At 38.4% G+C, this 24,712-nt stretch overlaps 1 protein-coding gene across 3 annotated transcripts in view; it reads right to left on the bottom strand.

The window, feature by feature from the left end:
- LOC117793824 (histone acetyltransferase p300) overlaps positions 1-22,527 on the bottom strand; it is a 36,641-nt gene extending 14,114 nt beyond the window's left edge. The window contains exons 1-12 of one of the 3 annotated variants that reach the window (XM_034634246.1): positions 21,258-21,352; positions 19,786-20,319; positions 19,363-19,719; positions 15,277-19,269; positions 10,809-11,098; positions 10,458-10,615; positions 7,774-7,884; positions 6,747-7,695; positions 6,427-6,657; positions 6,124-6,354; positions 5,613-6,010; positions 1,275-2,757 (exon numbers count right to left, since the gene is read on the bottom strand). In XM_034634246.1, the coding sequence (XP_034490137.1) occupies positions 1,275-2,757; positions 5,613-6,010; positions 6,124-6,354; positions 6,427-6,657; positions 6,747-7,695; positions 7,774-7,884; positions 10,458-10,615; positions 10,809-11,098; positions 15,277-19,269; positions 19,363-19,719; positions 19,786-20,319; positions 21,258-21,312 (8,790 nt within the window). In that variant the 5' untranslated portion in view covers positions 21,313-21,352. Of the gene's footprint in view, positions 1-1,274; positions 2,758-5,612; positions 6,011-6,123; positions 6,355-6,426; positions 6,658-6,746; positions 7,696-7,773; positions 7,885-10,457; positions 10,616-10,808; positions 11,099-15,276; positions 19,270-19,362; positions 19,720-19,785; positions 20,320-21,257; positions 21,353-22,058 lie in introns of those variants that run through there. The other 2 variants (XM_034634247.1, XM_034634248.1) reach the window with 2 other exon arrangements.
- Between the last annotated feature and the right edge of the window lie 2,185 nt (positions 22,528-24,712).

Here is a 24,712-nt window from a genome sequence, read left to right as displayed (position 1 = left end):
TTAAAAAAAAAAATTTGAGCCAGTTTGTGTGTGAGTTCGACGAGTCTGAATTTTAGCTGCTGGTTTTTCCAAGCACCCAAATGAACTCCAGGAAGTGAGTTGACAAATTGAAAATGAACGTATTGCATTTGCATCGCGATCAAAGTCGCAAAAGATTCATATTTGAGCAGAGCATCTCATAAACGCACGTTAGCTGTGAGACGTGTTCTTGGCTTGAATTCGATTTTTGGAGTGGTCCGTATGATTTCTGGACTGAAATCCAGTGAATAACTTGTGGGCGTTGATGATCTAAATGATTTACGCTAAAAACACCAAGTAAGATAATCCTAAGGCCCTGAAATTGGCAGTAAGTCAGTGGAAGATCTGTCCCTAAGCGATTTAAAAGGTCTGGTAAATTGTGCGGCGAATAGGATCTGCTAATTATTTATTGCTAAGAAAGGTTTTATTCAACATTAATCTTAATAAAAATAAATAAATTAGTTAACATTTTTTAGCATATTATTTCATTTGTAAAAGTTTCCATGGAGAGTGATGATGTTTATTATCTCTTTTCCCTTATTTTTAATGCTCTTTCTCAAAATTTTTCTAGCTCAACTCTTTCTATGCGTAAACTGAAAAAACTGGGTGCGGCTATGTATTTGCACCAAAGTTTACATTGGGCGCCAAACTTCACAAGCACGTATTATAAAATCAGCTGACTTCGCTGAGCTGCTACAAAAAAAGGATTGCCGCCGAACCAAAAAATCGAACTGAAATATCTACTTTTAATAAATTAAGTAATTTTTTGATTATGCTACCATCAAATCTTGGACGGTATGACCCTTAATCGAAAAATCTGGTGCTAATAATCAAGACCTTTTTGCGCAAAATGCCGAATGACATGTTTTGTAAGAATAATAAGGGAGGTGGGTTTTGTCGACATGTGACTTCAACAGTACAATAGCAACTTGGCCCACAGCACGCGAATCCATTGACATATTGGAAGGCGCATTTGGTGAGCAATTCCTCTCACGTCTTAGACCTGAAAGTTGGCTGCCTAGGGGGGATATGAGTCTCGTCTATACGGATAAGCCAGCAACTATTGCTGCCTTGGAAGACAACATAACATTGGTTGTTGATATGTTGAAAAAAATATCGTCCTTTATATATGTTGTGGCTCCCACATCGACAATCTAAGCCTCTTGTTCTATTTATTTACAAAAAAACGCTCTATTTAATTAAAAAAAACTCATGCATGCGAAATATAATTTTAATTGAATGTTAATCGAACTTACCATACTTCCTTGAGCAGTGACACCAGGTGGCAGATTGGGAAGCATCATAGCCGCATTCTGCATATTGGCCATGCGTTGATGCGGTGGTCCCTGTTGCTGCTGCTGTGCTACCTGCATTAGGCTAACTTGTTGCTGTTGGCCAGGTCCCATTTGTGGTGGCCCCGGTACAGGTCCTTGCTGCTGTTGGTTTATCATGTGCTGCATTTGTTGCTGTTGCATCACCTGTTGTTGTTGTTGTTGCTGCTGTTGTTGTTGCTGCTGCTGTTGTTGCTGATGTTGCGTTGTTTGTGGACCGTTGCCAGCTTGAAGTGATCCCCCACCAGTTCCACCGGCAGCAGCATTAATTTGACTCTGCTGACGTTGTTTGATGATGGCCGCCATTATTTGCGGATTCTGCTTTAGAATGCTAAGTATATGCTGGTTGCTCTCGTTTGTTGGATTATTTTTAATCTTTTGCATTATCTGCGCTAGCGTCTGTGTGTTAAGTGGTGGTCCATTCACCATGTTGGGTCCTGCGTTGCCAGCATTGGAAGCACCGCCACCTACACCTTGAGCACCCGGTGGACGTACACTGCTACCAGCGGCTGTAGCGGCCATAGGCCCTCCCATGCCTATACCATGAGGTGTACCACTCACACCCATAGAAATGCCAGTGCTTATAACGGGAATCTGACCAGCAGCGCTAACGCCAACTCCTACGCCTACACCACTACCCATCTGATTGGGTGCCATGCTCATCATCTGTTGTTGCTGCTGTTGCTGTAGGTTCTGTTGCATTAGCTGGTTAGATTGACGCATTCCTTGTTGGTTCGAAGCGTTGTTTGCATAGCGTTGTTGTGCGGCGCCTCCAACACCACCACCGCTGCCCCACTGTTCCATCGGCAACAAGTTGTTAGTGTTCAGGACATTATTGCAGTTACCTCCACCGGACAGCGGTCCAGCCCCTGGTCCAACGCCCACATTACCAGCTAGCTGATTGACGCCCACATTACCAACCATGCCACCCATTGAGCCCTGATTAGGTATGCCCACGCCCATGGGCCTTTGCATTACAGGCGGAGCCATTGGCACACCTTTGCCAAAACTATGTGGCACTTGTTGACGAGCGGCCTCCTCTTGCACCTGTTTAACGACCTGCAGAACGTTCGGAGACGGTGAGTGGCCACTACTTGGCTTCATGCCAATGCCCGGCTGATGTGGATGTGGTGAAGCCATTCCGCCCATGCCAGCAACAGAAACCGGCGACGGTACAGTCGCCGTTGATGGACTCATTCCACCAGCACCGGCTGGCAAAATTGTTGACTGACCGGATATCACCTGTTGACTAACCGCCACACCGGGCATGCCCACTACAGGCACACCAACACCAACTCCACCAGCTGCTACCACAGAACCACTAACAGCTGGTCCGGGAAGAACAGCCGGCGCGGCTGTTCTGGACATTAAAGCGACGCGACGACGCAGCAACTGTTGCTGTTGCAATCTGAAAAAAGGATGCAGCGATAATTATTTAGTAACTAACTATCCGTATTCAGCTTTCAATAGCCTAAGTTTAACATATGTTTATACATATCACTGCGGACAGCAGTTCGCGCTAGTGACGAAACAGGCACGAAGGGTGCGAAAGGCGACTAGCAATATATACAGCTAATTTGGAAAATTTGCTACGACTGTCCGAGTTAGTCCTAACTTACAAAATGGCGTTCTCAAACTTTTGCTAACTCACCTGGATTATGAGATGAGGGGGTGTAAGTGGGAGTGGAAAAATTTAACGATTGCAGCTAATGGGGCCGTTGGGGCCTTTTAGTACAATTTTTTATTTTTTAAATTCTTATCAAAAATACGCGTCGATTGATACCTCGATCACCCAAATCCACCCAAAGATAATCATATTTAAAATCTTTAGTGGACTTCTCAAAATGAGATGAAAAGTCAGTTTGTTTGTTTGTCTGTTTGTATCAAAGCGCTAAAAAAGTTTCGATGTAATGATGGGGATTTATTTTTTTCGAAAGTCTATACATGTTTGCTCTACGATATTTTGAAAAAAGTGCTAGTTTATTGAACAGACTCAACAGTTTCCAAACCATAGAAGCTACATATATGTTCAATATATCATTGGAAAGGTGTGTTTGAAGGCTTTTAGACGTACCTTAAAACTTTTTTTCTAAACGGCTCTAACGATTTTTATTAAATTTAACTATGTTGAAGTACGTAAAATTTGGTATATGCGTTTTTTGGTATGTGATACATAAATTTTGGCTGAGGGGTTTAGAAGATATTACCTGTTAACTAAATATATACATTTTACTATCGGTCGAAAATCACGTTTTGGTACCAAAAACTTTTTGGTTTTATGAGATATCTCAACCAAACTGATACAATATGCAGTTAGCTTGGTTTTATATATCCTAACCAAAGTTGGTTCAAATCGGACCACTATATCATATAGCTGTCATAGGAACATTCGGGTCAAAATTAGATTTTAGCATGAAAATTTGTTTTGTTTTTTTGTTTTGTTTTATAAGATATTTTAACCAAATTGATAGAATATGCATTTAGGTTAGTTTTAAAAATCCTGACCGAGGTTAGTTTTTATCGGACCACTATATCATATAGCTGTCATAGGACCAATCGGTCGAAAATCAAGTTCTACTGTGAACAACTTTTTTGTTTTATGAGAAATAAGTTGGTTCAAATCGGCCCAGTGTATCATACAGCTGTCATAGGACCGATCGGTCCAATATTAAGTCTTAGTATGAAAAACTTTTTTGTTTTACGAGATATTGTAACCAAACTAATAGAATATGCATTTAATCCTGACCGAAGTTGGTTCAAATCAGCCCAATATATCATACAGCTGTCATAGGACCGATCGGGCGAAATTCAAGTCTTAGTATGAAAAACTTTTTTTTTTTCATAGTAAGTACGGGGTCTCTGACAGTAGAGTATGCTCGCCTGTAGCAAATATGAAAGAAATTCAACAACTTAAATTATATATTTTACTATCTGCCTGCATTAATGATAAAGTTACAATGCCAAAAGCAAAAGCAATTGCAAAAATTTCTGATATCCCACAAAAAAAAAACCTCTACACCTCACACAAATTTGTGTATCGTGTGCTATGAACCTGATTTACCACAAAAAAGACCTCTACACGAGGTAAAAGTCTAGTGACGAAAGCAATTGCTAGCCCCAAAATTTCTGATATCCAAGTTTGTGACGAACCAAATTCAGATTAATATGAAAATTTTATATAAAAAAAAAATTTTTTAAATAAAATAGAAAATTGGCATTCGCAAAAAGTAATTTTTATGTACAAAGAAGCTGACCCTTTTTGCGCACAGTGCACAATGCAATTTTAATTTTTTTTTTTTTTTTTTTATTAATTTATAGTATTTCAAAATTTTATATTAAACTGAATTTTGTTTGTCACAAAATTGTATATCAGAAATTTTGGGGCTAGAAATTGCTTTCGTCACTAGACTTTTACCTCGTGTAGAGGTCTTTTTTGTGGTAAATAAGGTTCATAGCACACGATACACAAATTTGTGTGATTTTCTACAATGAACCTCATACTGAAATCTTTATGCTTTTCAGCGGGATTTAAGAATTCATTTTAGACACATAGTTTCTTGGTGAAATATTAATCGAATTCATCGAATTTTCCGATTTTGAGGTACGATTACCACCGTTTATCTCTTCCATATAAATTGACCCGCCCTAATATATTGCATGTTAAAAATCAATATCAATTTTTTTTAATATCTCTATGAGACAATAGCTTTTGCGTTGCAGAAATAACCAGTGCTCCCAGAAAGTTTGCTTGTTTCAATGTCGACATTTATTAGTTAAAATGAATTAAATTGTTAGAGTCCTCCTGCAACAGTTTTTAATTTAATTTTCATTGTTATTATTTTTTTTTTTTTTAATTTTAAATATGCATATTGATAACCTTCAAGCAGAATAACAGAGTCTGAAGCATATGAAACTTAAAAACTTCTGATATCATGAAAAAAAAAATACGAGGTAAAAGTCTAGTGACGAGTCTTTCCAAGCCCCAAAATTTCAAATTTTGTGGCAAACGAATCCATATTTAATTTAAAGTATTCTTTAAAAAAAAATTTAAGCGTTCGGCACTGCACTAAAAAGCTATTTTTGGGTATAAGGAATGTCGACATTTTTGCGCAATGTGCCGAATGTCAAAATAAACCAGAGTTCATTCTTCTACAGATTGCTGGATAATAACACTTATGGATTTCTCCACTGGCTCCCTTAGAAAAGCATAAAATTTAACGAATGACAAAATAAATAATAGTTATCTTGCTTTCTGTTACTCACTTTTGCTGTAGTTGTTGCTGCTTCAGCTTGTGCTTAATGTTGGGACAGAAGGGTACCGGACACTTTTGCTCCTGACAGTGTTTGGCGTGGTAACAACATAGGGCTATCAGCTGCTTACATATGGGACAGCCGCCGTTTGTCTTTCGCTTGCAATTCTTTGTGTGTTGAACAACCCGCTTCATTTTCTGACACGAGGGCAAACGGCAATTGGCATCACGGCACTGGCACGCATGTACCAAAGATTGAATGCACCGTTGGATGGACTGTTTTCTGGCTTCCTGTGGGTTTGCTTGCTTGAGATCGGCTGGCGCCGAGCCGTCGTCCAGATCGAAGCCCAACTTTTCCATTTTATGCGGATGTCCAACCTTTTCCTTGCACACTGTGCATAGATCAAAGTCCTATGTTTCAAAAAAAGAGAAAATAATATATATGAAAGTTGAAAGTTAAATTTGAAAACTCAAAAAAAAAAAACAAATAATGTTTTTACGAAAATTATGGCAGTGGATCTTACATCACAAACGGTGCAGTGATAACGTGTCTCAACAGCTGTTTTGCAGTTATTGCAAGTGTACACGAACTTGTCCTGACCCTGATTGTGTAGCTCGTACAACATTGATAGCGTGGAGAACTGTGCACGCCGCAACGATGAGAATTCATAGTGTTTGTCACGAGCCAATGTCAGGAAGGCATCGCGTCCGTCCATCAGATCGCAGGTTAACAACGGATCGGGATCTTGAATGGGCTGAGTAAGAATGGTAAAAGTTATTATATTAGCCTGAAGTTAAGAAAACAAATTAAAAAGTCAAACACTTACCGCCAGACTTGCTGCCGACTGGGCTGAATGTAAGCGTATAACAAAAAAAACTTCTTTGTGTTTCTCCATTGTGGCATATATTTTAGCAGATAAATCATTGCCAGACTGATGCTCGTTAGACTTTTTGCTGTTTTTGCGTTGTGCTGCTTTCGATTTATTTGATTTCTTGGCCTTTTTCTGACCCTTCTTTTTACCATCGCCACTAACTTCATTGTCCTCAATGGAAAATAGCTGCAAATACAGTTGAAATATAGTATTGAGTATTGTCAAAATTTAGACAATATAATAATAATAAACAATTAAATGGAAAAAACACGTACATTGGCAGCAGCAGCCGCTTCAGCAGCCTCTGCCTGTTTTCGTTTTTCCTCCTCCTCTTGGTCAAGTTCTTTAATGCTCTCCTCCAGCACATTGGGCCAGAAATCACCTTCAAAATAGGGCAATTCAGCGGCCGAACCCAGTTTATCCTCCATGGCCTGCTTGAGTATGTCTTTATAGTCTTGAATTATACGCTCAATCATTCCCTTGTCGAGCATTTTCTTATACCATTCTTGCAAACGCTTAGGCTTGGGTATTTTCTGATCAGTCGGATGACAGTGAAATATATAGTCATCGCCTTCAGAAGGCGGGCACGCCCATATATGCGCCATAGTGTAGCCAAGCTGTTTTACATAGTCCATGTATCCCAGCAATATCTCATGATAGACAGCCGTGCGATATTGTCGTGGTCGAAAAAAGTGCACAGAATCCAGATATGCAATATAGACACGACGCGTATTGGGAGCTGGGCACTCAGATCCATATTCTTGCACGTGCATGCCAAAAAAACAGACATCAATACCATCTACCTCCTCGAAGGCAAATAAAGCCTTTGCCCGATAAGGGAACTCTTGCATCATTTCGCCGCCCTCAACAAAGCGACGTCGCATACCCGGTTTAACCTCGACGCATTTGTCCGATGAGGATACCACACGTATATGTACTTCACCAGCGCCAGCTTCCTTCTTCTTCAGAAAGTTGTTTACTCGCGTCTCAATATACACGCCTAGTTTTGTTGTGGGTAATCGCTTGGCATTAAATTTGTTTTCCTTTCGCTTCGAGTTTTTCTTCTTTAGGCAATTATCACACACAAAGCCACCCGGCCAGATGGAATCTAACCAAAGCACACATATCTGATGCTGCTTACGACCGCACTCTTGGCAATCAACAAAGGGCTCCAGCTCCAAATGATCGTTTTTCATTTCCTTGAATTGGTCCTTTTTGATTTGGCTGATAAAATTTATGCAAATATATAAATGTATTTATATAATATTTTTAATATTTGTAATTATTATTAACTTAACTTACGTTTGGGACTGCAGCGGGTCATCTCCTAGAGTCACAGTATCTCCCTGTATGTCATTAAAGCACTTCTGGCAGAACGTGTATCTATTTGATGCAACACCGTATTCCTTCAGACTGTAGTGATTTCCATGTGAAAAATTACAAGTTGAAGGCGATGAACGATGACAATTAGACAATTAACGATAAACAACACACATTATATATATAATATTTAAAAGCAGTAAAAACAAGGACAAACGTATTATACATGTATGTGCAAAATAAAAAAAATAAAAATATGTACAAAAGTATTATACAGAAATTTTTACGATTTTTTGTAGAGTAATTTACATGTGTTTAATTTTATCAGGTAAAATAAAAATTATTTTTTTTTTTTTATGTTAAAGACAACAAGTTTTGTTGTTTGTTTAAAGACGAGTAAAATAAATCAATGAAACATGATAATGAAAAAGAAACAAAAATATATAATAATAAATTAAGAAAACAAAAGACTTTTGCATTAGAACCTTTCAAGGCTGAAAACCAGTTCGGAACCGAACCTCGTAGAAGCGGTTTTTAAGCAGCCCGAATCGGATCATGAACCGAACCCTTGAAACTATTTACTTTGCGAGCCCGAACCTAAACCGAACCGCTTTCTAAAATAAAAGGTTCGGTTCGAAAAACAAAATATTTACATGAATTTTATAGTTTTCTAATATTACGCAATTATTTGAGACGTCGCATTAAAATAAGTCATATTTAAATCTTCAAATAAATTTAAATTATCATCAAAAGTTTATTTCTTTAAAAAAAAAATTTAATTATTTCAAAATGTAGAGAACAATTTTTAACAATACAAATATTTTTTTGTATTAAATTGAACCAAAGTTCGAACCCAATTCACGAACCTAACCGATGTCTTGCACTAAGCGATAACACAACTAATGAATTTTTAAAAACAAAAAGATTTTTTTTTTTAATGTACTCATTAAGTGTGCTTGTGTCATTTTTATATTATGTAAGTTAGATACAATTGTTTCTATAATCCACACATACATATTAATACATAAAAACAAATTGCATCTTGAATTTAATCATATTTATTATTTATTTATTTGAAATTTTTGTATTTAAATGCACTTGACATAAGATTTGAACCAACTTAGTGCAAGAAGTAAAAGACTAAATAAATTTCACAGTCTGCGAGTTTGATGAAGATATCTCCAGAAACAACAACAATCGTCATACTAATCACTGCAGACGGCAGTTTGCGCTAGTGACGAAACAGGCACGAAGGGTGCGGAAGGCGACTAGCAATATATACTGCTGATTTGGAAAATTTGCTATGATTGTCCGATGAGATCGAGTTATATACTGATCGAAAGGTTTAGTCCTAACTTACAAAATGGCATACTAAAACTTGGGTCATGAGATACGGGCGAGTAAGTGGGAGGGGAAAAATTTCAATGATTGCAGCTAATGGGGCTGTTGGGGCCTTTTGGTAAAATATTTTATTTTTTAAAAATTTTAAATAGAAATACGCGTCGATTAATACCTCAATCACCCAAATCCGATAACTGGTTCAAAAAAAAATTAAATTTGAAATTTTTAGTGGACTTCTCAAAATGAAATGAAAAGTCAGTTTGTTTGTTTGTCTGTTTGTATCAAAGCGCTAAAAAAGCTTAGATGTAGTGATGGTGATCTATTCCATTTTAAAAATCTAGAAATGTTTGTTCTACGACTTTTTGAAAAAACCGCTAGTTTAGCGGGAAAACGCTAAGTCCCGCTAAAATTAAACAGTTTTCAAACCTTAGAAACTACAGATATGTCCTATATATCATTTGAAAGGTTTTTTAGAGGGCTTTAAGGCGTACCTTTAAACTTTTTATCTGAAATACTCAGGTAACATTTTACAGGTAAATAAAGTTTTTTAGCTTCCATTTTTTTTTTTTGTTATATGAAACATAAATTTTGGCTGAGGGGTTTGGAAGTTTCGGACACCTTTTTCAGAAACATCAAACTGTTGGAAGTTTTTACTGGCCTTGAAATGAACTTCAACCGTCTGGAGTTTTTCAACGACGAGGTCAAAATTGCTAGAATGCAAGCTGAAATTAACAAAAGCTTTGAACATAAATTAAATGGACATTTCCAGAGAAATATCGACCATGACCTTTAACGCCAATTTACCCCCGTAGCGAGATAACCGGGTATTGAAAAACTAAACGAAAAAAATTTTTACGATTCGTTGCTTGAAATTTGGCTTAGACGTCATGCTACGTTCCGCAACGTATTGACAAACTTAAAAAACAATTTTTTTGTTTGGTGTTTTTTTTTACGTCCAGCTGTAACGTCGCTGTGAAAATACCCATATACCATACAAAGCAATAGCCATCAGCAAATTATTGAACACTTTTTGCTGGTAAGCAGTTCCGATTCATTGTGTACTAAGCTTATCTCAGACACTCCTATCAAAAGATTTCTCTAACTAGTTCTAACGTTTTGATAACCTTGCTTTAAAATAATATTTGAGTAATCAATTAATGACTCGTAGAGAAGATGCATTTCTATAGTAATTAGGAATATCCAATTAGGCATTTAACCAATAGTATCCACAACTGACATTTCAGTATAATTTCCGATCAAATCAACTTAATGTCAGAAATGCAAGTATATTTAGTTAAATTGGACCGATTGAAAATAAAACTTACCTGTTTTGGTAGCTATAATACTTTGCATCGCGCGGTATTGTGCACAGTTGTTTGCCATAACAGCATAGCACCTGTGGATTAAAAGTGTATTTTCGACCACAGCAGTATCCCAGCGCCTGCATAACGGGATCTATTTCAGCCTCAAAGACCTCCGAAAGCTGTTTTAAAAGAGATACATATTTTAAATTTAGTATATTTGTAAGGCACTCGATCAGACGATGTGCAAAGGTAGAAATACAATTTGCTGCATTTGTATTATTTATCATTATCTTGTATTAATTTCTTATTTGTATTGTTTTAAGATATGTGTATAGATATAGAATTTCCGGAAACATGAAAAAAAAATTTTACCTTAGTACAATAGCGATATACGCGCGATGTTTTACGGTTATACAGCCAGGCATTATCAAACATTAGCCACACATCATCCACATATTCCCATGGATCACTATATTTGCCAGTAAGTATGTTATTTCGTATTGTCCCGAGATCCATCGGCTTCTTAACAATCTCAAAATAGTCGGGTATTCCCAGAGCTTGAGGATCGACTGGATAACGAAATGGGACGGACTCCGGCTCTTGACGATACAGTTTTTCCAGAGTTGGTAGTAGAGCTGTGCGCAGCTCCTCAGGATTAAATTCTACATTTAAATAAAAAGAAAATTTGTTTTATATTGATTGCAAACAACTAGTTTCCAGGTGAATGTCAAAACCGAAGCCACAAAATTAAAAGTAATCAAATGAAAAATTATATTTTTTAAAAACACATTAATATTGCTAAATATTAAAATTTATACATTTATTAATTTATCATTATTTTCTTGTCAATTTGATTATTAAATTAATTTAATCTGTTCCATCAACCCTATCTTCTGAACGAATACGAGTATCTTGATTTGGCCGATGTCTACTATGTCCCTTACCTGAATGACAGGGCTGGGAATACTGATTACATTTTTTAATCAGCACCTGTTAACTAATAAATAAATAAATAATTAAGTACTGGAGTTTTTCCAGCAAAAAATAATTATTTAATAAACTTAGTTGAATATTCCAGTCTGCAGTAAATTACTTTGAAATTGCTTCAATTCTGCCTTAACAACTTTTTGGATCAATTTTGCTTTTAGTTGAAATTTTACAGTTGACATTTAAAATGCCTGAAAAATCAAGCTGACAGCAATTAATTACTGGTACTGGTTTATGTTCCAGTAGTGCTAGGACCGAATTTAAATCGATTTTTAATTCTTTGTTGGGGTAAAATATGTTTTTACACTAAGCAAGTAACCTATATAGTTTGGATTTCATACAACGAAAATGTCTACAAACGTTGCGTCCACGGGTGAATTTCACCATGGACATCAAAAAAACAAGCGTTCACGGGTGTATTTTCGTTGCATCATTAAGCAAATAACCGATAGAAAAGTCATTACATACAATGAAAATGCACCCAGACATTGCGTTCACCGGTGAAATTTTTTATGGAACTTGAAAAAAGAACCGGTTCTTTTTTTCAGGTCGATAGAACTTTTCAACGGTGGACGCAATGTCTTGGTACACTTTCGTTGAATGAAATGACTTCTCTATAGGTTATTTGCTTAGTGGGTGTATGGAAATAAAACTCTATAGGCTGAACTAGATTTATTCATCGATTTCTCTATATTCTTGTCATTCGGATTAAGCTAGCTTTAATTTTGTAGTCATTTAATTTGGATCTCATGTGTTTTCTTTATTTATAATTATGTTATTATTTTCCTTTCTTTTATTTTGTTGTTGTTGTAAATGATGAATTTAAACTAAAATATTTCAATTAAGATAATAAGAAAACTGAAAACAACCAATTTAAGACTTTTTCTCTAAAAATAAAAAAAAATTATTTAAAATCGATTTTATCTTCTTAAAAAATCGAATTGAATCGATTCGAAAAAAAATCGGAAAGTCCCAGCTCCATGTTCCAGCACCAGTAAATATTTATTTATTTATTTCCCTTTCAGTACAATTTTACTTGACATTTTTTCCTACCATTAAAAATTTACTTGGAATTTTTCCTACCAGCACATTTTTAATTGGGACCATTCTATCAATTTTTTTTCGGGATATAAAGCTTCAGCATATTTTTACTTAAGATCTTATACTCCAGCAAATATTTATTTTTGATTTTTCATCAATTTGTACTCCAGCAAATATCATACTGATCTTGGTGACGAGTTTTTAAATGACCAAATAGAAGGTCGGATGTAACGTTTCGCATTTTTGTTTGTGACGGACTTTCTTCGTCATTATTGTTCCCAAGATAAAGTGATGATCAATGGAGTTTTTTACAATATTACAGCATTAAATTAAAAATATGCTGGAGATGAAAAATGTCAAGTAAAAATATGCTTGATTATAAAAAATGTAGTTAACGAAAAATCCTAAAAAAAATATTTGCTGGAGTATAAAATCTAAGGTAAAAATATGCTGAAGTATTTTATCCCGAAAAAAATAGTGGATAGATATATCCCAATTAAAAATGTGCTGGTAAGAAAAATCCCAAGTAAATTTACAATGATTGGAAAAAATGTCGGTAAAGGTCTATTTTGCTTGGCCAACTCTATAAAATAAAAAAAAACCCTCCAAATAGAGGGCAATTTATCATGAATTAAGCCAAAAAAATTAGATTGGAGACTCAACTAGTTTTTTTTTAATCTTTGAAGTTTTCATACAAAATTGCCTATTTTTGTTGTTGTTTCGTGCAACTTTTGATTGATTTGGAGTTGGCCCAGCAAAATAGACTATTACTAAAATGTCAAGTAAAATTATACTGGAAGGGAAATAAATAAATAAATAATTACTGGTGCAGGAGCATAAACCAGTACCAGTAATAATTTACTGTCAGCTTAAAGCATTTTAAATGTAAACTAGAAAATTTAAACTAAAAGTACAATTGATCCAAAAAGTTGTTATGGCAGAATTGAAGCAAATTTCAAAGTAATTCAAAGTATTCCCAGCCCTGCTGAATGACATGTTGCCTCGGATACTTCGTCTAAATCTAGTCAAATCTGTGCAATGCACAGTGTGCATTATGACATGCGACATGTTCCGTTACTAACTATACCTAATTTATGTAGGTGATTTCTCAGTTTTCAGTGCCCAGTCAGGAGACCGGTCAGTATTCTGAGTCTATTCTTTCCCATGGGTATCGGTACATCGAAACGTTTCCGATTGTAGTTGACCTTGGGTCTGCTCCCACTGTGACTGCTTTAGGAGCGTTTTCCTATTCTGAGATGCTCTCGGAATGTATGTCTGCCTAGTCCACAAAACGATTTACGACTAATAAGGGGATTTTCTGACCCTATTCTCGCTAGCTTTTCAGCGAGATCGAAAAAGGTTGTTGCTTTGAAATGATTTTGTGACAAAAATTTCTCTTGCAGAATCAAAAATTAAAATTTTATGAGAATAGTTCAATCTCGACAAATTTTTTCGATTTAGTCTAATCGCTTAGTTTAAGCTTTAATTTAATTTCTTTATGTCTTTATTTAAATTTTGAATTTGTTAGCTTTAGATTCATATTTTATACATATATTCCGAAATTAATTATATTTCTTCTTTATCAACTGCTTTAAGTCGATGTAAAATATATAAATATTTTGTTGCAATTCGCAGACTTTTCATTTTTATTAGATAACAAACAAATAAACTCCATTATTAAATGGAATTTTACATTTGTTATTTTGTATGTTAAAAACAATTTTTATTTTTTGACGCTATCTAATTCTGATGTTTGTTGCATAAGTTTTGGAAGCCTCAAATCGACCTTTTGCACTTAAAATTAAACTAATCCATTTCTATCTAAAAATTAAAATAACACAAATTAAAATTTCATTTTTGGTTATTTTTTTTTAACTTTAAAGCCGGTCGAATCGCAAGCGTGACTCGATTCTGTGTATACATAATTTAACCGATGATTGTTATTTCTTAAGGTTGTGTTCTTTAGCCTTTACCAAAATTTAACTTATCTGTTGCACTATATAAAGTTTGTTTAAGAATTCAGATACGTCCACGTAATTGAAAAAAATCGAATATTAAGACCAATTTTAAAGAAACACTTTTGCGGCTGAGGGGACGATTGTTAATAAGCAGAGAAGATATTTAAGGAAATATATTGCTGTCCATATAAACACGTGAATCTCAGAGACGATAAAATTTACATCTACCAAATTTGATGACAATACTTCTATGTTGTGCAAGCAGATCAAGTTTTTTGTGTCGCCCCCCTTCCCACCTCAGCCCCACTATTCGAAAAAAAACTAAAATATCTAAATACTTGCCAAAAATAACGTGCCTCTTCATATATTGCACACATGAAAAAAAAACAAAACGTGCTGCAGTATACAGACGGATTTTTTTTTTGTCGATTTTGGCATTCTTAAAAATTCTATAAGTCCGAGTTTTTCCCCGATCTTATTTAAAGATAGCGCTTTTAAAAGCAAACAGTAAAGGCTAACAATGGAAAATTTAAATTACTTTTTAAACCACTAAATTATTATTTTTTGGGGTTAAATCACAATTATGTCTAAATTGTTGAGTTTTTTGACTGATTTCTCCAACTAGATCGTCGATAAGCCAACTCAGGATGACTTCCAACAAATTTGATTTTTTGCACAGATATTGTTTTTATATCGTATCATCCATACAGAAATTTCAAAACTAAACAAAAGTGTTTTTCACTCCAAATTAATGCTCATCCTAATAAGTTAATTAATGTGTAGAAGACTTCAGAAGATGTGTTATTAATCAATTTTAAGTTTATGTAAATGAAAAAAATTAAAATAAAGCTTACGGCATTTTTTCTTCTTGTCACCAGCATTTGGCGCCAATGGTTCCGGCACAACAGGTTTTGTCTCAATTTTAATCTTGATGTCCGTCGCACTGCCCGCCCCATTGCCATCGATAGCACCGTTTAAATCATCTTTGCCATCGACCCCGCCGCCGCCAGTCGCACCATCGCAATGTGTGATGCCAGAAGCAATGCCGCTGCCACTGCCAGCCACTGAATCATCAACATCCATTGGTTCCGATTTGATCTTGATGTCGCCATCTTCGCCATCCTCCGACTTGATGTCCATTTTGATTATACTAGTGCCATCATTGTTAACATTTTTTCCTTTGCCTCCTGTGGAACAATCCATATGCGAGCTGTCGCCGTTGCCACCGCAACTATCATCCATAAACTCTTTTTTGATTTCATCCTCCTGTTTTATAGAGTCGAGTTTGCCCTTTGATGACATTCCGCCTCCACCACTACCACCGTTACTTCCGTTGGTATCATTGGCACCCGCCGGAGATGGTGTCTCATCGTCATTATCACGCGCTGCCGCCTCCAGTGCCGCCATCTGGGACGATAAACTGCTCGAGCTATTCATCATACGACCAAGGCCACCACCACTAGTGACAGCACTAGAATCACTTTTGCTGCGTGCCATCAACAATAGGTTGCTACATGCAGGTGCTGCGGCATTGGTTCCATTTCCATTGCCTCCGCTAGATGCAGTCGTCGATGATGAAGTTGGTGTTGCAACCGACGATGATGCACAGCTGAGAGGTGTACAGACTGTTGCCGTTGTAGTCGTTGTTGTTGTGATTACCGTGCTGGTCGTACTGCTGCTGCTATTTCCGCTGCTGCTGTTGCTGTTGGCGCATGTAGCCGCTGCTGAAGCGGCGGGCGTACTGCTCGTTGCCAATCCGGAGGCACTAGTTGCTGGCACTGGCGAAGTAGGTATATTATATGGCGGTGTTGCTGCTCGATTGCTCAACGGTTGCATAAGACTGCTAACAGAGGGCGGATTATTCGATGGCGTTCCAATTGGTCCATTTGACATGAAACTGGGCGATGGACTGGGAGCGGGTACTGTGCTGTTGCTGCTACTGCTACCACTAACACCACTAGCACTCGCTCCGCTCCCTCCTACACCTCCTGAATTGAGTGCATCAACGCTTGTGGGTGTGGGTGGCATATTGTTTAAGACACCACCAGCACCAGATGGTTGCTGTGCTTTTTGCTGCATTGGTGAACTGAACGAAACATTCGTTTGTTGCTGCTGCTGCTGGGGCTGTTGTTGTGGAATTGTTGTAGCATTGCTGAAGGGTGATTGCGGCATTAGCATCGCTGCAGATGTTTGCTGTTGATGCTGCTGCAGTAATCGCTGCTTCATAATCTCACTAAGTTGCTGATTCTGTGCGCCGCCAGTAACTCCTCCATTAGCATTGATGAATTGTTGCTGTTGCTGGCTGGGAACCGGACTCGTTAACACACCTGGACCGGTCGGTTGCGTGTTGAACGGAGATAGCACTGGATTGGCCACCATTCCTCCAGGACTGGGACCGGGCGGTCCAGCTAGCATGTTGCCAGGCTGCTGTTGTTGTTGTTGAGGGAATTGCATGCGCTGTTGTTGCTGAATGGCTAGCATATTACCGCCAGGCGAATGACTTCGCATACTCGCCCCCACAGCTATCATACTGGGTTGTTGTCCAGCAGCCGTTGGCTGCTGTTGGTTTCCACTGGTACTCCCCATGCCAGGGGCTTGAGGGCGAAGCTGCTGTTGTACCATACCTGTTGGGCCACCTCCCATTGGACTGATAATAGGACGCACGCCTTGACCTGGTTGCTGAAGAGTATTGCTGGGTAAAGACGCGGGATTGATGACACCACTACCAGCACCACCAGTTGGTCCGGTTTGTTGCATTATCAGCATTTGCTGCTGATGCTGCTCCTTACGCTTAAGCCGTTTCTCCTCGAGTTCTTTTTGTATCTTATAAATCTTTTCAGCCAACAGATGATAATACTCGGATCGTGACTTGGCCATCTCATACATATCCTTCTCCACTTTTTCAGCATACGAGACGAGATTATGCATGCGCTTGTCCTGCATTGTTGTTGGATCCGATGTTGGAAAGATGGCTTGAACCAATTTGTGAACCAAATGATTACGTAAATCTGCTGTCACCGATTCACGCCAATCTTTCTCGCTGTCGGGTCCAAAAGCTGAGGGCTGGCCTTGACCTCCAGAGCCGCCTCCTCCTCCTGCTCCACCAACGCCCGCTGCATTCGAAACTGTAGATGAATTATTGGCGACGCCTCCTGTGTTATCAGCAGGCATTAGCACACTGTTGCCACCACTAGCACTATTGCTAGCACCTGATGTACCTCCAGACGACACTGCATTATTGCCATGGGCTTGCACCTGTGCTTGCGCTTGTGCCTGCAACAATTTGATCTTTGTTAATTGATCCGTTTGACCCACCAGTTGTTGTTGCTTGTCTCCGGCGCCTACAAAATTGGCATTATTGAAGCCAACATTGACGGACAGCGGCGTTGGAATGTTGCCCAATTGTTGTTGTTGCTGTGGATTCTGTTGTGCACTAGACTGCTCAACCATGTTTGTCAGCGCGCGTCTTCGTGCTCCGGCTGCATTGCAACCCTGCAGCATCAGTTGACCACCTTGCTGAGCTGCTTGTGCCTGCTGCTGCTGAATGCTGTTGACTTCATTCGCACCCGGCAGAATATTTGGTCCGGGCACCGATCCAGGCACCGATCCAGGCATAGGCACTGCAACTCCGCCTGTTATTGCGCTACCTGGTCCTCCTGGTTGCACGCCAAGCACACGAGCCGATGGAGCACCACCTTGCATACGAATACCAGATGGCATGCCTTGTGCTCCTAGCATTCCACCCGTGACCACAGGACCAACTTGTCCAATGCTGCCAACGCCCTCGAATCGACGTAGTTCTTGTTGTTGTTGTACCTGCTGCTGATGCTGTTGTTGCTGTGTCAGTTGCTGCTGTGCCATATCCGTATTACTCTTGGCAACATTGGAGTTACCAGATGTTTGTTGTTGTTGCGGTAAAACAATTGCAGTGTTCTGTGAGCTTCCATTACCAGAGTTTTGTGCCACCTGTTTGCTATCAACGGCACCAACTCCGACGCCGGACGGATTTTGTTGAACTTGTTGCTGCTGCTGTTGACCTTGCTGTTGTTGCTGCTGCTGCAGAGGAGCTGCGTTTGGTGCTCCAGTCGCACCAGCTCCACCAGCATTCTGAAAGAGTGAGTGATTCTGTCGAAATGGGAGACATATGATGCAATCAGAACGCTGGCAGGTCTTGTAATGAAGCAATATCTGTCGCGACGAGGTGCAATGTTGCATATTGCAATCTTTACTTTGCTTGCAGGTTGCCATGTGTGCCAAAACCGCCTTCATTGCCTTGCAATAGTTGACACTACACACCTCACGATTGGGATTGAGGTTCTCGCGTCTATTACACTTGTGCGCATGGAGCAGCAGCATTAATTGCTGCTGTATTTGTTTTTTACGTTCATCCGACATACTGCCGGCCGCTGGAGCAGCAACGCCACCGCCGCCGCCTACAGAAGTTACTACTCCTGTCTGCTGCTGTTGTGATGTGCCTGGCTGCTGTTGTTGCTGCTGGGAATGACTCAATAGTTGATTGGGCTGCGGCGCACGTGGTCCCAATGCACCTTGTTGCACAACCGGTTGTTGTTGTGGATTCATTTGTGCATTTGCTGCTGCCAATTGTTGCTGTTGTTGTTGCTGCTGGGGATTGACAACAAGACCTCCGGCACCAGTTGGCGTTCCATCACCCAAACTGGACATAGGCACCACTGTACCAATTGGTCGATTTCCCTGGGGCATCCCTGCGCTCATATTAGGAGCTACATTGCGCTGTGACATTTGTTGCGCCAATAGCTGTTGCTGCTGATTATTACCGCCGGGTGCTCCATAGTTACCGACTCCATAAGGCATGTTATTTATTTGGCCTTTAAGATTAAAAAATAATTGATTAGCATGTTGCAAATTTAATGCAGTTGATGCATTGTTCATTCGGAATTGCAATGGAATTGTAAACATACCTAGTTGCAAATTTGGATTTTGCATTCGTGGACCACCACCACCGGCGCCAACACTACCTGGTCCATTGCCACCGCCAGGACCGGCACCAATTAAAGGCGGACCACGTAGCATATGCTGTTGTCCGACCATACGTCCCATCATTGGCCCATTCTGCATATGCATGCCCTGATTGGGCACTGACCCAGTCACAGAGCCCACACCCACCGCTCCTCCGGGCACAGCATTTATCATGGATGCCGAGCCTGATTGCTGCTTCAAAGTGTTAACCATGCCGGCACCACTTAAGCTACCCACGCTGCCGCTGCTATTCGTGATAACCATGTTGCCAAGATTGCCCTGTGCTATGGTGTTCATGCCTGCCAGAAAACAGAATGTAAATGAGAATGGGTCTCTTGAATAATGTAAGAGATAAGTTGACCTACCTGGTATAACGTTCATTCCATTGTTGCCATTATTCGATATGGACATTGGCATTGAATTGACCATGCCCATTTGTGTTGCCACCTGCTGCAGGCCAGCCGTGTTAGGCGATTGTAAATTTGGTGACTTACTGCCCAATTGATTCATGCCGGGCACTACCATGCCGCCGCCGCCTCCTCCTCCTCCGCCGGTGCCCTTGTTGCCCTGTTGCTGTTGTAAAAGATGCTGCAAATGCTGATGATGTTGCATTTGACGCAGCTGATTACCAGCAGCGACGCCGCCGCTACCGCCTCCACCATTACCACCGCTGCCATCATCACTGCCGCCGTTGCCGCCATTCATTTGAGCTGGCACCACGCCGCCAGCACCAGGACCAGGTCCCTGTGCAGGTGGTTTATTTGGTCCACCGACGCCGGCGGTAGCAGCTGATGTAACAACACTAACTCCGCCACCGCCAGTGTTTAACTGATCTGACCAGCCGCTGTTTGAGGACACCAACTCATCGGGCAAATTGTCTTCCAAAAAGAATAGATCCGCTGTGTTAAAAATACGTAAAAATTATAAATAAGTTAAATCACAAACTGAAGATATGGATGCGTAAATATATAGAAAACTGAATATCCGAGTCCGTGATCATATAATTACATTATATTAAATAATCATTAGTTTTGAAGAATTTAATAAAACTTGACCAATATCAATAATTATGATCAAAAATTAAAACTCATAAAATATTGTTTAATTTTTTTCTTCTTGAAAAATAATTTTTTTTTTTTTCATAAATAAAAATCAAGTTATATTAATATTAAATTACCCAAAACTAATGATTATCATTTAAGAAAAGCGTAAAAAATCAGAAATTTAAGAAACATAGCGGAAATGCAGAGATTGATCAATAATAAGGATTTCGGTGTGAATCATTTTAAAAAAATAATTATTTACGGTCACTGCTATATATACAAAAATTACGTAAAATGACTACATTTTTATCATAATTAAAATATTTCATATGTAATAATATCAAGACTGCAAAATATTTTTATTGTTTCAATTTGTTCTTTATTCTTTTGTTGTAAATAAAGATTTTGCAGTCGAATCTTTTCTTTAAGAAAGTGGTTCGGTTCAGGTTCGAGTCGGCGGTGTAAATAATTTCACGCGCTCGGTACATGATCCGGTTCGGGCTGCTTAAAAACCCGTACCGAACCAGATATGCGAGCCTCCGTTTAGAACCGGTTAGCAGACTTGAATAATAAAAATAAAAAATAAATAAATGAAATGATCAGATTTGCGTTAAAGTTGAATTTTTGTCTTCCTGCCATTAAAAGATAAAGCCAGCTAACAAGAATATTGTCTGTATCTCAAAGAGTAGAGATTTTTTCCATTTCTGTGTAATTAATTCCTATCCTATTTTAAGACCAAGGCCAAGACTAAGATAGAGACTCAAATAGTTATCCAAGAATTCAAGTCTACTTACATGGATCCATTTTGACACGCTTCTGAGGCGGTTCATCCAAATGATCGGCCATCATATATATTTATTGGTTGCTTGCCTAGGCAGCAAAACACGTCCTAGTGTAAATATATATATATATATATATATATATATATATATATATAAATATACATATATATATATATATATATATAAATATATATATATTTATATATATATATATATATATGTTTTGTATGCGATGATTGCTGCTTCTTGTGGTTGTACGTAAGTCCGTAAAGATATATATAAAAGATAAAGTATCGGACTGACGACGATTTGACACGAGTTGTGAGAGTTGACAGTGTGACAGTATGACAAAAAAACTTTATTTTTTGATTTCTTTTGCTTTTGGCGTGCGTGCATGTATGTGTGTATGTGCTGCACGATTTGACAGTTTTCGCACGAAGTTTGTTGTTGTTGTATATATATATATATATGTGTATATATAAGACATATATATATATACATATATAAGATATATATATGTATATATATATATAAGATATATATATATATATATATCTTATGCTTCAGCCTCAAATCTTGGTAATCCACACTTGCTTAGTAAATTGTCCTAGTAAATTTGTTTTGCATAAATTTGTGGGAGCTCTTGACAAAATCAACTCCTTTGTTATGGTTGTTGTTGCTGTTGCTTTTGTTGTTGTTGTCCTGTGCCGCCGCAACGAAGATGACGTCGGCGTTGGCGTCAACGCTTTCGTCACCGCGACCGTGCCAGCTGAGCACGTCGCTGATTCTGTCGGTTCGCAGTTGAGATCGTTGTTGCTGTTGTTGTTGTAACTGCAACTTCTGAAATTTTTGGCGTCCCATGCGGTGCTTCTGAATGGTGTTGTTGTTGTTGCTGTCACTCGTGTGCACCGTTGCTCCCACTCTAGTTTTTTCTGCTGTTGCTCCTTTTCCTGCTGATGTTCAATAATGTTGTTTATTGTTCCAATATTGTTGTTGTTGTTGTTGTTTGTCATACAACAGCGTGCTCTCGAGTGCATTTTGTGGATAAGCGCGCCAAAATCCTCCAAATTGGCCGAGTTTAATCAAATCGGCCTTGGTTAGGATTCGTTTTTGTTGTTGCTGCTGTAGCCTTTATTTGCCAATGTCGCCGATGCAAGTAACGCAATTGGAAGATGAGGAACTCGACGAAAGTAGGAGAAGAAGAAGCTGTCAATGGCAACTGACAAATGCGCGCAATGTTGCATTTGGTGCTGCTTTTGTTGTTGTTGTCGTTCTTGTTGTTGTTGCTCAGTTTCTATTGTTTCTTTAACATATTTCTTTACTTTTGCTTTCAAATTATTATTATGAATATCTTTTTTACTTTTAAAGTTTACGATTATTTTCTTTTGCTCTTCTAAAGCGCATTCACATATTTTAAGTGTTTTTATTTTTATTTGTATATTCTTATGATTGATGTTGCTTGCTGTTGTTGTGTTTACATTCGCTTTATATTTAACATCAAAAAAAACTGTAAAAAAAAAAAAAAAAAATAACAATTCTTTTGATTAGAGCACTAAGTCACACACACAGGATTCACAATTTTCACGCACATAAGAAACAAAAAAAAAAAAGACAAAACAATAAAAACATAACAACATATTGCAAAAGCGATTCATTTTTATCCAAATTGCGGCTGCCGCTGCCGCCTGCTGATTGAAGACAACTCGCTATTTTAGTGTGTATTTCGTTCGTCTCTTGTTTGTTGCTCATAGTATTCGCCAACTCGCTGATGTTTCTGCTCCGTCTGTCTCCGCCACTCATTCGTCAACGTGTTTCACACTCATAATTTCATGTGTGTGTGTCGAGTGAGAGAATGTGTGTGTGTGTGCGCACCTTTACTTGGCCAACAAGCGCGCACAAAATGTGCCAACAACGTGCACAAGTGCGGCTCCACTTTTCAAATTGCGCGCAATTTCTTGTAAGCAAGAAAAGAAAAGAAAACGAATAATCTTATAAGAGATTTGTAAAAGACAGTGAACTATGCTTTTAAAACTAAACTGGATTAAAAAGATTTGGTAAAAATCGAAGTTTGCATTTATTTTGCTTCCGCATTTTAACGGCGCCTCCTCCACCACACATATACACATGTACATATACATGTACAATGTACATATGTATGGCGAATCCGGCTGCTTTTAGAGCCAAAGACGAGTGACGAGTTTAGACAACCGCGGCAACTGAAGCTTTTTTAAAGCTTTTTCGCAATGCTTGTTGGCTGACTTTTTGGCGAGTACACCGCAATACACACTCGCACACACACACACATACACACACGAACGTACACTTTGACACAACAGGCGTGCGCCCAGCGCACATGTACTTGTATAGATATGTACATATAAACGTTTATTATGTGTCTCGCTCGGGAAGCACCGTCTCTTTCACTGCACACACGTCAACATGACAACGAAACAATAATAGCGAGTAGAGAGCAAGTGGAGAGCGAGAGCGTGAGCACAAAAAATGCTTGCATTGGTATTGGTATTTTCACACTGGTGTGCATACACACAGAACTGGCGCTGCCAACGAGTGCGAGCAGCATTGAAAAAAGAAAGAAAAACAGACGGCAGAAAATATATTTCTTTTTTTTTTTTTGTGGCGTTGCTCGTCCGTTTTCTTCATGTCGTATCAAAGTTTTCTATTGCAAAAATTATTGTGTTGGAGTCGTTTTTGGATATTGAAAAAAAAACATTAAATTTGTTGCACAAAATACAAAATTAAGAAAAATAGTAAAAAAAATTACTAAAAAATTTCAGCAAATTTGATCATGTTGTTTAACTTGGAAATATTTAATTTTTTACACCGCACTAAATTTTGTATTATTTGTTAGATTTTAATTGAATTTCGCATTTTTACCATGTATTTTTCACATTTTTTGTTGATTTTAGGCAATTTTTACAAATTTTTTCGCAACACTAAAACAAAAATTTTCAGTCCGCTTGTGTTGCAGCAGAAAGTCAACTGATTTCGCGAACGAGTAGCAACAGAACTAGAAAGAAAGACCGAAGCTGAAACGACTGCGACTCGACTGTGTTGTCTCAATCTTAGTGCTAGACGATGACAGCGACAGCGACCAGTAACAAACCAAACAGTGACGAGTGAGCGTACTCGACGGAGAGCGAGGGCGCACGTTCGCTCACAGAGAGTCAGAGTCAGAGAGAGATCTGAAAAAAGTCATGCAAAGCAAATGCTGAAATCATGATGAAATTATAACAAGGTGATGGCTTCGCTCTCTTTCGGGGCCACGATTTTGCATTCGTTTGGTTTTGTATACTGTTAACTTATTTTAGTTTTGTATGCTGTGAAATAAAAATAAAAAAAAAAAATAAAGCGCTGGCATGTATTTTTTATTTTTATTAATTAAAGCTCATCACGACGATGTTTGCATTCGTACTGAGCAATCGTGGCCCCGAAAAAGAGGCAGCGTC

The sequence above is a fragment of the Drosophila innubila genome, chromosome X (assembly GCF_004354385.1).
Source record: "Drosophila innubila isolate TH190305 chromosome X, UK_Dinn_1.0, whole genome shotgun sequence".
NCBI classification, from domain to species: Eukaryota; Metazoa; Arthropoda; class Insecta; order Diptera; family Drosophilidae; genus Drosophila; species Drosophila innubila.
Note: the sequence above shows the minus strand (reverse complement) of the source record. Positions and strands in the feature narration are given on the sequence as shown.